Raw genomic sequence first — 12,163 nt, 5'->3', positions numbered from 1 at the left:
TTAAAGAGTAGAGTGGAAGCTTCCATTATAGGGCATCTTCTACGGTGATCCAAATCCTTCCCTTGGTTTGGTCCAAATTTTTAGACCAAACAGAAAAACCTGATTTAATCCACCTAGTGGTGAAAGGAACCTTTGTTATACGGTTTTATTGCTCTTTGAGATAGAAATCGACACGTCTTCGGAACCTAATTCATCTATTGGTTAACGTTGCGTAGTGCGTTGGTTTTCATAAAACTTTTGGAAATTGAATAAGTTTACAAAATTTTAACAAAATAGCAGCACCTATAAATTTTGATAGATCCTTTTTTTATGAAATTACTGAGTAAGAGTAAGTTGGTTGTTACTAATTTGAGTAAGTGCAAGTAAAAGAAAGTTGTAAGAGGAAATATTATTCGTTAACATATACATTGCGTAGTAAAAGTCTAGTTCATAGGTTTTTGAACTACGCATAAATTTCTGTAATGCCATTCTTTTTGATTGACATCAATAAAGTTTTATTGAATAAATTTCATCAATTTTTATTAACCTTCGGTTACTCACGCTGTTGCATTTTGTACAACACGTGTAGGTTTTTGAATGCCATATTGTTATAAAGTTACGAATCGCTGTTAAAACTAACGTATATTTTTCAATAAACTTGTTATGAGCAAAATGTCATAATTATTCAATGCATTAATACGTTAAATTGTTGGGAAAATAGATCAGCATAAACCGACATTACAGAAACGAAGCTAGCAGCATTAAGGTGTACCGCAATTGGCCCCAACTGGAATTTTCTCTCGTTTCTTCATATAGAAAAATGGTGTCTGTATACAGCAAAACTATCAGCAAATGTAAAATGTATAAAATGTATCGGTGTAAATGTATAAAAATTCGGAGTCAAAATCAGGGTATCTTTTATGATCAAAGTTCTACAGTTCCTAAACAAGCAAACATAGAGGGATACCATGTTCAGCAAAGTTGTGTATTTTTACTGTTTGCACAGCTTTGTAATACACAAAAAAGGCATACAACAATTACAAAAAGAGCTAAAATAGACAAACTGATTTTACAAATGCATATACAATAAATAAGATTTCTCTAACTTAGCTGAAGAGATAGAAGGTTACTGTCTTCAGCAAAATTTCTTGTAATAATATGCTCTAAAACTTTGCAGAACATATCAATGTGTTATATTGAAACTGAAGAAAAATAATTTTTTTATTTCACTTTTAGGGGGATTAATCAAATTTTAAATTCTATCAGACGATAGAGCATTCAATTTCAAGAAACTCTCCCAAAGGTTTGATAAACTTTAAGCCAAGTTTTCCTAGTCAAAAGTCTAGTACGCACGTTTTCTTTGGTTTGGGCTATTGTGCGCGCGAGTAACCGTGTTACAAAAGTTGGCGCGAGTGTTAATATCTTTTGACCGGTAAAACCAATTCTTATGAAAATTTGTATATATATTCGTAGTGTCAAAACCTCTCGATTGATATAAAAATAATAGAAATTAGGTAAATTATCTTGATTAAAATCATTATAAATAATTGTTAATTTTGGTGTGGTGTATACGATTGCTCATAACTTTCAAATTAAACGTCCAATCAAAAAACCATTCAATAATGATCTATCCGGCTATATTACCTGCCAAATGAAACTAATAGCGCCTAAATCGGTTTGGCCATCTCTGAGAAACAGGCGATCATTTGAACCTTGTCAAAACTGGTTTTTTAAGGCTAACTTTTAAACCACTTGTTTGTTTTCAATAAAACTTGGCACAATGTTTAGCAATAGTAAGAGCTTTCATTTGGTACTAAGATCGTTGAAATTGATTGTGTGGTTCCGGAGAAAATCGTGTCACGTAGTTTTCACATTTTTGCTTATAACTTTTAAACGAAAAGTCGGACCACAAAACAGATAGCATAGCAATATTCTCCACTATAATACCTTTCAAACAAGAGTAATAGCAGACAAATCGGTTCAGCCATCTCCGAGAAATAGGCGATAGAAAATTAGCAGCGCACACACACACACACACACAGACATTGCTCAATTCGTCGAACCCTATCGATTGGTATATGTGACTCGGCCCTCCGGGCCTTAGATCAACTTCGTGTTTTTCGACCAATTCCTAAACCTTTGTTATATAGTATAACAAAGGTAAAACGTTTTCGCACCGGCGTTGCAAATCTAATTTTATACCGGAGCGAAGTTGTAAATTTTTTACAACTCGTACAACTTTTGGTCTATAGATCATTACACGCAGAGATGCCATATTTTCTAAAAAAAATGTCTGCAACTGCTCGAAAACCGAAAAAATCGAGCAGTCTTCCGGCTACGAATTTTCCGGTTTGAAAATAATCTGCGAAAAACTGCACACTTTTTTGGGAAGTCTGTGAAAGTTTAAAGAGCTTCGAACAAAAATCTGCACCAAAACAATAAAAGTCAGAAAAACTGCAAATATCTGCAAAATTATAATGATCTGCACGACCGTTCCAAAAATCTGGAATTTGCAGACAAATCTGGTATCCCTGATGTAGGAAATATATGTTAATAAATTGAAAAAGATTTCTGCTATTCTATATTTTACTTTAAAATAAAGTAAGAAGTATTTATTTAATAAATAAGATAATAAGATAAGATTTGACGTGTTTTAAATCGGTTTCAAAAATTCAATAACCTAACTTAGTGATTTCGATTTAGCATGTACATGCCTAGTTTTGAGTTCAAGAAAGAGACAGACTGTGTGTTATAAAAAAAAGGGTGAGGGTAAAGAGAATAAAAGAGAGAAAAGTATAGAATTGTGAAATATGAGGGAGAAGCTTCTAGAGCTCTTAAATTCGAATCAGATTTTAAACAGACGGGATAAAGAGCAGTCGCGAGTGCCGAGTTGAAAGAAAAATGGAAGGCTCGATGGAAGATTCCGACACTGATTACACGGGAGCTCGTAACCACATTTTTTTGACAGCACTTGGTGGTTTGTTTACATGGTGTTAAATTTTGAATTGAGTTTTTTATCTTTGTCCGGCAGATAATGATAAAAAATTTATAGTTTGTATTTAAGAGAAAGTGCCTTACATGCATTTTACAAAAACTGATGCAGTAATCCTTCACGAAATTTCAAATCGAAACTGCTGGATGTGACAAAAAACATGCAAACAAGCCACCAAGTGGTGTCATTTGACGGCAAAATGACGTCATCGCAAAATGATCTATTTCTGACTCGATTTGAAACAGCGCGCAGGGGTGACATTGCGCATCTCGTTTCGAGTGATTTTGGTTCGTTTTGACCACGTTAAACAAATGAGCGTCTCGAACGAAAATCACTCGAAACGAGATGCGCAATGTCACCCCAGGTTGTTATAAATCTTGCAGGTACGGGAGAGTGACATTTGACAGAAAAAAAAGACAATGAATACGGTGAAGTTTAAAGAGCCATTGTCGATTTTTCAGCAGACTGATTGTGAAATACATTAATCAATTTATCCAAACTAAAATTGCTTTGATTTTATCGCTAAGGCATCTTCTACGGTGGTCTATATTTAAATCAGAGGTATACCAAATTTGGAACAGCGAAATTGAAAATAGAACTGGCGAAATGGTTCAATTCAGATCAATCCCCAGCGGTGATGCAAATATTTTCTGTTGCGAATCGACAAAAGGGTGCATGATGTAAATAAACCACCCCATCGACATCTGCATATCTAGCTGCAGTGAACGTCAGCGACAGCATGTCCTGGGCTCAAAATTTGACAGCGGGCTCAAATCAGACTGCTGGCAGTTGAGTGAAACGCAGTGCTGACATACTATCTCATTTTCGCACACACGAGATGTTGGCGGCGAAAATATGGTTGCCTGCCGATGGGATGAAATAAACCAAAGGATGGTTCGATTTCGCCTTTTCGTTTGTTTATGTCAGATATGAGAAATGCAACTCCAAGCGATAAAATCGAAGCAATTTTAGTTTAGATGAATTGATTAATGTATTTCACAATCGGTCTACTGAAGAAATGGCAATGGCTTTATAAACTTCACCATATTCATTTTTTTTTCGTGGCATATGCCACTCCCCCGTACCTGTAATATTTAAAACAACCTTCGCGCTGTTCCAAATCCAGTCAGAAATAGACCAAAAGTTATACGAGTTGTAAAAAATTTACAACTTCGCTCCGGTATAAAATTAGATTTACAACACCGGTGCGGAAACGTTTTTCTGCTTGGTCTAAAAATTTGGACCAAAGTAAGGATTTGGATCACCGTAGAAGATGCCCTTAGGCCATTGCAAATCATTTTAAAAGTTTTTGTCACCCCCCCCCCCTTGGAAATTGGCTTGAAAAATCGGGGGGCAAAAAAATAATTTGTAAGATGAGTTAAATTTTTTTATAAAATCAATTGTCTGTGGGCTCTACATCCTGAAAAACTTGAAAAATGAGTATACGAGTTGAGTTAACGGTTCTAGCATGAAATAGAAATGGAAATGGAATTTCCGAAAATCGGCCAAAAAAATTATATTTCGTTTTTGTCTTATTATCGTAGATTTTTGCATGTAAATTAATAACGTATATATTAAAAGCAAGAATAGATTTGGTTTCCACGTTTGAACTTAAAATAAAAATGCTTAAAATTCAATTTTTTTTTGCTCGATTAAAAAATTCTCTTTGTTTTTTTTCGTCCCCCCCCCCCCTTCAGTGGCCCAACACCGGAGGGACAAAAACTTTTTAAAATATTTGTAATGGCCTTACTTATACGAATTAAAGTTATTTGTAATTAAAAATATTGCGTTCGACAATGTTTACGGCATGACGCGTTCCATTTTCTTAAGGGGTCGAAAAATAATGGATTTTCGAGAATTTTTCTCACATGTTGCAGTTATAGTTAAGTGTTGGGGTATTTTGGTTATAGGTTAAGCTATATTCGAACATGTATTTTCTGTTTTTTGAATGCCAAAATAGTGAATATTATGGTGGTGGCAGCTGGGCGCGTGGATGCTCTCTAGAAAATAGTTCCTTACTGGCGGTACGTACCGAGTGTAGTGGATAGAGGTTAAACTAAATGAAATATCTGATCAGTACTCTAATCATAGAAAAATTCAATTGTAGAATTTTATTATTAATTGCAAATTTATATAATGTAAATAGTTTCTTTTTCGTGCCAATCAACTGGTTAAAGGTTTACATATATACTTAGGTTAAGAATTTATAGCTAGCTAAATATCGTGATACTAAACGCACTCCATAAAATTTGACTCTCTGATAAGAGAGATGAGAAGAGCTTAACTAGATCGCTACATATCGGCATCGATCGATAGTTACTGTAAGATAACGACCAGTTGCAATAAACCCATTAGAAGCACTACACGCGTCCGTTGTGCACTTTAATAAATTGAACCCAAAGCAGCAAAGTGTATCTTAAGTGTATGACCATCCGAATCTCAATATTCTCTGCAATTGTGATTCAAAGATTAACGGTTACAGTGAATTTCCGATCAAAGGCCAAGCCTTTACGCGCTACGATCAGGGCGATCGTATATATGATTTCTGCTTCCAATAACCGAGTGAAGTGATAGATTGTGCTACGCTACCAGTGAAGCCGCAGTGAATTTCCTTCCCAGTGGATGTTGGCACCGTTCTGGGAGAACGGAAAGAAATCCCTCCAAACCCGGCATCTACAGCACCCACGGCTCGATCACTGGTCCTTCGAGCCGGATTTGGAGGACAAACCCAAGCCAGACCCCAACACGTGAGGTAGTATTCGCCATTGCGGTAAGTGGTTAATAGACAATCGACCACACAAAGATACGCCATTTCTCAAGGAATACTTATCGTGAGCCATTGTGTCTAGGCCATTGTCACTGCAAGACAACGCATGACGGCATTCCACGATATAATATAATAAATAGCATGTTTTGAGGTACAAAAAGGCATTTCAGTGTGAATATTAGATAAATAAATTGATTGCATGACAAAATAATTGTATCCTAAATGTGATGACAGACGTCTGACTAACTATTACTCAATTGTCATCCTGCTAAGCTAATCAATTTGGTGGCGTTATTTAGCGGATCCGCGTAGCGTAAAGAGGCACGGCGCGACGGGAAGGAGCTAATTCGAATCGATTATACGTGTCTACTTTCGGTCGATCAATCGCGGTCGCGTAGAAGCATCACGATCGCGACGGGAAGGAGAATATCGTACGAATTATCGTGGTGTTTCCGTCGTTTCTGATCGCGTAAGAACAGCATAGCGCGACGGGAAGGATTAAACGAACGAATTCTGTGCTGTTCTCGTTATCGGTAAAACTATCTGCGACACGTGTCGCTCCAGTCAAAAGGTCAGTGAATCGAGTGGTGAGTGATGACTAGCAAGGCGGATAAAAGGTTAGCTGAGAATCTACTGATTCGAAAGCGAGTTTGTTCACTTCGAGATGTTATAGAACAGTTCAAGGAAGATTACAACCATGAAAGTGATTCTAACCAAACAAATGTAAGATTAGAGACTCTTGATAGGCTCAATAGAGAGTTTCTTGAAGCACAGGCTGAGATAGAAATGCTCGATAAACCCGATGCGTTTGAGCAACATTTACAATTGCGAGCTGATTTCGAAAATCGATTTTGTGTGCTAAAGGGTTTCTTGCTGTCAAAGATGGACAATCAGCAGCAAATACTAAATTCAACTCTAGCTAACTTCAGTCACCAACCATCATCGGCTAGTTTTCATCATCGGCTACCAAAGATTGATTTGCCAAAGTTCAACGGAGATGAGTCACGCTGGATTTCCTTTCGAGATAATTTTCTATCTATGATCCACTTCAATGATGATATTCCTTCAGTAAACAAGCTACAATATTTGCTGCAGGCACTTGAGGGAGATGCCAAGAAGCCGTTTGAGACCACCGATGTGCAGGCAGATAATTATGCGTCTACATGGGATGCTCTGATGAAGCGATTTGACAATAAGCGGTTCCTGAAAAAGGAGTTATTTAGGGGATTATATGAGTTACCAGCAGTGAAGCGCGAGTCCGCCCAGGATCTGAATACGTTGGTTGATGACTTTCAACGCCATGTGAAGGCTTTGGGGAAACTAGGAGAACCGGTTAAAACCTGGAACACACCGTTAGTCTACATTCTTACCAGCAAACTGGATGTGGTAACAATTCGAGCCTGGGAGCAAGAAACTCGCCAGAAGGATGATGTCACGTACGAAGAGCTCGTTGAATTCCTAATACAGCATGTGCGCATGCTCAAGTCCGTGTCTAGTGATTTGCAACACCGTTCACAACCAGCTACTATTAAGGTGGCCGGATTCATTCCAAAGAAATCCAATAGTGGCAAATTCGTGGCCAATGCTGCTACATCCGAGCCTAAGGTAAATATGCCTCAATGCCCTGCCTGTCCCGAAAGGCACCTTTTGTATCAATGCCCAAGGTTTACAAAGCTTTCTGTTTCTGAACGGCGTGAATTAGTTTGTCAGCGAAGCTTGTGTTGGAGCTGCTTCCGTACGAACCATCAAGCGAGAGACTGTAAGTCCAGGTTTAAATGTAGAACATGCCATGCAAAGCACCACACGTTATTGCACGACCAAAGTGCACCCAATAAAGCATCCCCCACTCCTGTTGTCAGATCAGATAACGTTTGTATACAACAAACCCCATCCACGTCAGCGAATGTAGGAAGTTCTGGATCTGGAAATCCACCAGCAATTAGTCTGTCGGTCCAATCAAACCACAATACGGTTTTATTAGAAACGGTTGCTATACATGTAGTCGATAAATATGGAAAATTGATCCCTGTTAGAGCACTGCTTGATTCCGGGTCGATGTCTAATTTCATCTCCAAGAAGTTAGCAAATGCCCTCGCCATTCGTCCAAATCCAGTAGACATCGCGGTAGCCGGAATAGGAGATTCTGTAAAGCAAATAAAGCAACAAATATCAGCCACCGTCAGATCAAGAATGAACAATTTCTCAACCACTCTCGAGTTTCTCGTAATGAAAAAACCTACTGCCAATCTGCCAACTGCATCCCTCAGCACAACCCCATGGAAAATCCCAAACGTTCAACTCGCGGATCCCCATTTTAACGAGCCAGGACCAATCGACATCATAATTGGAGGCGAATGTTATCACGAAATACACACTGGTAAACGCATATCACTAGGCAGTGATTTACCCTTGCTAATTGAAACAGTGTTTGGGTGGACTGTTTCTGGGAAAGTGCCAATCAAATTACCGTATACTCCGCCTGTTTGTTATATATCCAATATCGACAAAGCACTGGATACCGAACTCCAAAGATTCTGGGAGCTAGAAGCCGTATACCAAGGTCCGTTGCATTCCGCTGAAGAAAGAAGATGTGAAGAAATCTATGCTAGCACCACCACTCGAGTTCAATCCGGAAGGTTCGTTGTTCGCCTTCCTCGGTCCGAAGATCCGCAAGTCACCCTTGGCGATTCGCGCGCGATTGCCATACGACGTTTCTATAGCCTAGAAAGACGCCTCGAAAAAGATTCCACTGTAAAAATAGCCTACCTCAAGTTTATGGAGGAATATGCCAACCTCCACCACATGCGAAAGATCGATCCTGTTTGCGATGCTAAGCCGCATTGCTATTTGCCGCATCACCCAGTATTCAAAGAGTCGAGCACCACCACCAAAGTACGCGTGGTGTTTGATGCCTCGTGTAAGACCAGCTCTGGATTCTCGTTAAACAACACCCTACTTGTCGGCCCAGTAGTGCAACAGGATTTACTCTCGATCGTGATACGATTCCGGCTCCGTTGTGTAGCACTCGTCGCAGACATCGAGAAGATGTACCGTCAAATTGAGGTACACCCAGACGATCAATCACTTCAACGTATTTTGTGGCGTGCGAGCCCCTCAGATCCTATTGATACCTATGAACTTTGCACAGTTACGTACGGAACTGCCTCCGCTCCATACCTGGCCACCCGTACGCTGCTTAAACTGGCAGAAGAAGATGGACACATGTATCCAGGCGCGGTTGAAGCCGTAACTTCTACGTAGATGATCTGTTGACCGGTGCAGATGATCCAGATACTGCCGTAGAGAAACGTCGACAAATAAATGCGATGTTGAAAGCTGCAGGTTTCGTGTTGAAGAAATGGGCATCTAACGTTCCAGAAGTATTGGCGGATGTTCCCGTAGCAGATTTAGCCATTCAAACATTGCACAATTTACAAGAAGAGCAGTCGATATCCACCCTCGGATTAGTTTGGGATATAAGATGTGATATGCTTCGCTTCAACGTTCAGTTGTCTCTACCAGCATCGATCCTAACCAAACGGAAAGTTATTTCGTACATTGCAAAGATATTCGACCCACTAGGCCTTGTGGGTCCCGTAATAGCTACTGCTAAAATGTTCATGCAGCGGCTATGGAGGCTGAAAATGGATAACAATAAACCCTACGACTGGGACCGACCTCTTCCGCAGAAGTTGCAAGACGATTGGAAACGATTTCATGCAACGCTTCACGTCCTTGATCAACTGAGGATTCCCCGCTTTGTTGCTGTGCCAGCTGCTTCAAAAATTGATCTCCACATTTTCTGCGACGCGTCAGAGTCCGCTTATGGAGCATGTTGTTTTGTACGCTCGGAGAACTCCAACGGTGTAAACGTACAACTGCTCACCTCCAAGTCAAAGGTAGCACCCATCTCTACCAAACACACTATAGCCAGACTTGAATTGTGCGCTGCTGAGCTTTCAACCAAGGTGTATCAGAAGGTTACACAAGCCATGAAAACCCCCGCTCATGCCACGTTCTGATCAGACTCGACTACGGTACTTCAGTGGCTTAAATCACCGCCCAACCGTTGGAAAACATTCGTAGCGAATCGCGTTTCCTTTATACAGATGTCAACGAGTGGAACTAGTTGGAGACACGTGCCGGGTGCAGAAAACCCAGCCGATGAACTTTCTCGCGGTCTACAACCTCCCGAAATATTATCTCAAACCAGATGGTGGAATGGCCCATCCTGGTTAGCCTTAGCGCCATGTCACTGGCCACATTCGGAAATCCCAGAGCAAGAAGCAGCTCCCATCGTCGAAGAAGCCCGTACGATAGCCATGATTTCAACAACCCTAGTAGAATCCCAATTTGCAGACCATTTATTCGCCAAGTATTCATCGTACACAAAACTTCGTCGTGTTTTCGGATATTGCATGAAATTCATTCGTCTTTCTCAAAAGAAACCTCAGAAGTCTCTCCATAGTATGTCACATGTCGTGCTAACTACAAACGATCTGAAGGCAGCGGACTACGCACTAGCCCGCTTAGCTCAAGCCCAGCTTTACCCAGAAGAGTTAACCATACTAGCAAGTCCAACGAAAGATCAAAGCGACATGAAATCCTCGCCACTTAAATGGCTAAAACCGTTCATATGTACAGACCGTATAATTCGAGTTGGAGGTCGCTTGTCCAATTCCGAACTCCCCGAAGACATCAAGCATCCAATAGTCCTATCCGCCAGGCATCCTTTAGCTGAAATTCTAGTTAGCCATTACCATAAACGTCTTTTACACGCTGGTCCACAGCTAATGCTCTCTACGATACGTCAGAAATATTGGTCGCACTACTGTGGTCCAGTTTATTTGAAATCCCCAACCCGTAGACGCGGGCCAACTGAAGCATACATTGCCATTTTCGTTTGTTTTATAACGAAAGCTGTTCATATTGAATTGGTCTCTGACCTATCGACAGCAGCCTTCTTGTCAGCACTACGTCGCTTCACTGCCCGTCGTGGCTATGTTCGGGAACTCCATTCTGATAATGGGACTGCGTTCAAAGGAGCATCTAATCAGCTACACCATGTATACGAGATGTTAAAGTCGACGGGAACCCAACGAGACCAAATTGTGAACTGGTGCGCCAATAACGAGATTGAATGGAAGTTTTCCCCACCCCGTGCTCCTCATTTTGGAGGACTGTGGGAGGCTGCAGTCAAATCTGCCAAGCAGCACCTCCTGCGGGAAATAGGACACATTAGCATTAGCCAGGAAGATATGGTCACTCTCTTGGCACAGATTGAAATGTGCTTAAATTCCAGACCATTGATACCAATTCCCAGCGAAACTACCGACCTGGAAGCATTAACACCAGGCCACTTCCTGGTCGGTTCGAACCTACAAGCTGTGCCGGAACCCAGTCTTAATCACACGTCGGACTCCCACTTAAATCACTGGCATCAAACGCAAAAGAATCTCCAGCGCATTTGGGCGCGCTGGTATCCAGAATATTTGGCCCAACTACAGTCCCGTGCAACAAAGGGTTGCAAACGTCCTGTACCGATCGAGGTGGGACGCATCGTGGTCATCAAGGATGATAATCTACCACCCGCGAAATGGCCACTAGGCAGAATCATCAAGCTTCACCCAGGGAAAGACGGTGTTACTCGGGTCGTAACGCTGAAAACAGCAGTAGCCGACAACGTCGTCAGACCAATAGCGAGAATCGCCATGCTGCCATTACCACATGATCCAGAGCCTGTTTGCCCAGAAACGTTATGCTGAAACTCCAAAGATCGGTAGAGTAGTCCGAAACTAACTCAATGCGCTTTTAGAAAGCGATCAGGTGAGCATCGTTCCATTCCATTCAACATTCCCTGTTCGTTCTACCGGGTCTTTTGTTGTTTACAGATGAAAAACGAAGTGAGAACGCTTCTACTCAATAATGGATCAACCCATTCACGAGTAGAGCCAGACCGATAGCGAGGAGAAGATGAATGAGCCACTGCAACGTAGTTATTGTTTGTGTCATCGAAGCTTAGTACTTTCGTCGACGGTTATAAGCAATGATGAGCAGGAAAGAGGATTTTGTTGAAACCACGTTTCAAGGTGGCCGGAATGATCAGTACTCTAATCATAGAAAAATTCAATTGTAGAATTTTATTATTAATTGCAAATTTATATAATGTAAATAGTTTCTTTTTCGTGCCAATCAACTGGTTAAAGGTTTACATATATACTTAGGTTAAGAATTTATAGCTAGCTAAATATCGTGATACTAAACGCACTCCATAAAATTTGACTCTCTGATAAGAGAGATGAGAAGAGCTTAACTAGATCGCTACATATCGGCATCGATCGATAGTTACTGTAAGATAACGACCAGTTGCAATAAACCCATTAGAAGCACTACACGCGTCCGTTGTGCACTTTAATAAATTGAAC

General features: G+C 40.6%; 3 protein-coding genes across 3 annotated transcripts; all 3 read left to right on the top strand.

Annotated features, from left to right (window-relative positions):
• The first annotated feature begins 6,332 nt into the window (after positions 1 to 6,332).
• LOC128746012 (uncharacterized) lies at positions 6,333 to 7,647 on the top strand. Its single transcript, XM_053843067.1, has 2 exons — positions 6,333 to 7,343; positions 7,441 to 7,647. The coding sequence occupies exons 1-2, from the start codon at positions 6,333 to 6,335 to the stop codon at positions 7,645 to 7,647; spliced, it is 1,218 nt and encodes a 405-aa protein (XP_053699042.1).
• Positions 7,648 to 7,793: 146 nt separating this feature from the next.
• LOC128746011 (uncharacterized) lies at positions 7,794 to 8,999 on the top strand. Its single transcript, XM_053843065.1, has one exon. It carries the CDS (start codon positions 7,794 to 7,796, stop codon positions 8,997 to 8,999), a length of 1,206 nt encoding a protein of 401 aa, XP_053699040.1.
• An 848-nt stretch (positions 9,000 to 9,847) lies between these two features.
• LOC128746010 (uncharacterized) lies at positions 9,848 to 11,503 on the top strand. The gene has a single exon (XM_053843064.1). It carries the CDS (start codon positions 9,848 to 9,850, stop codon positions 11,501 to 11,503), a length of 1,656 nt encoding a protein of 551 aa, XP_053699039.1.
• The last annotated feature ends 660 nt before the right edge of the window (positions 11,504 to 12,163 follow it).

This window comes from Sabethes cyaneus, chromosome 1 (genome assembly GCF_943734655.1).
Source record: "Sabethes cyaneus chromosome 1, idSabCyanKW18_F2, whole genome shotgun sequence".
In the NCBI taxonomy this organism is placed as follows: domain Eukaryota; kingdom Metazoa; phylum Arthropoda; class Insecta; order Diptera; family Culicidae; genus Sabethes; species Sabethes cyaneus.
Note: the sequence above shows the minus strand (reverse complement) of the source record. Positions and strands in the feature narration are given on the sequence as shown.

What these genes read in the sequence shown, in the direction of transcription:
- LOC128746012 (XM_053843067.1), top strand. Translation starts at nt 6,333, where the DNA reads ATGACTAGCAAGGCGGATAAAAGGTTAGCTGAGAATCTACTGATTCGA. An exon ending in CTGCTACATCCGAGCCTAAG is followed by an intron (nt 7,344 to 7,440) that starts GTAAATATGCCT and finishes GGCGTGAATTAG; the next exon opens with TTTGTCAGCGAAGCTTGTGT.
- LOC128746011 (XM_053843065.1), top strand. Translation starts at nt 7,794, where the DNA reads ATGTCTAATTTCATCTCCAAGAAGTTAGCAAATGCCCTCGCCATTCGT.
- LOC128746010 (XM_053843064.1), top strand. Translation starts at nt 9,848, where the DNA reads ATGTCAACGAGTGGAACTAGTTGGAGACACGTGCCGGGTGCAGAAAAC.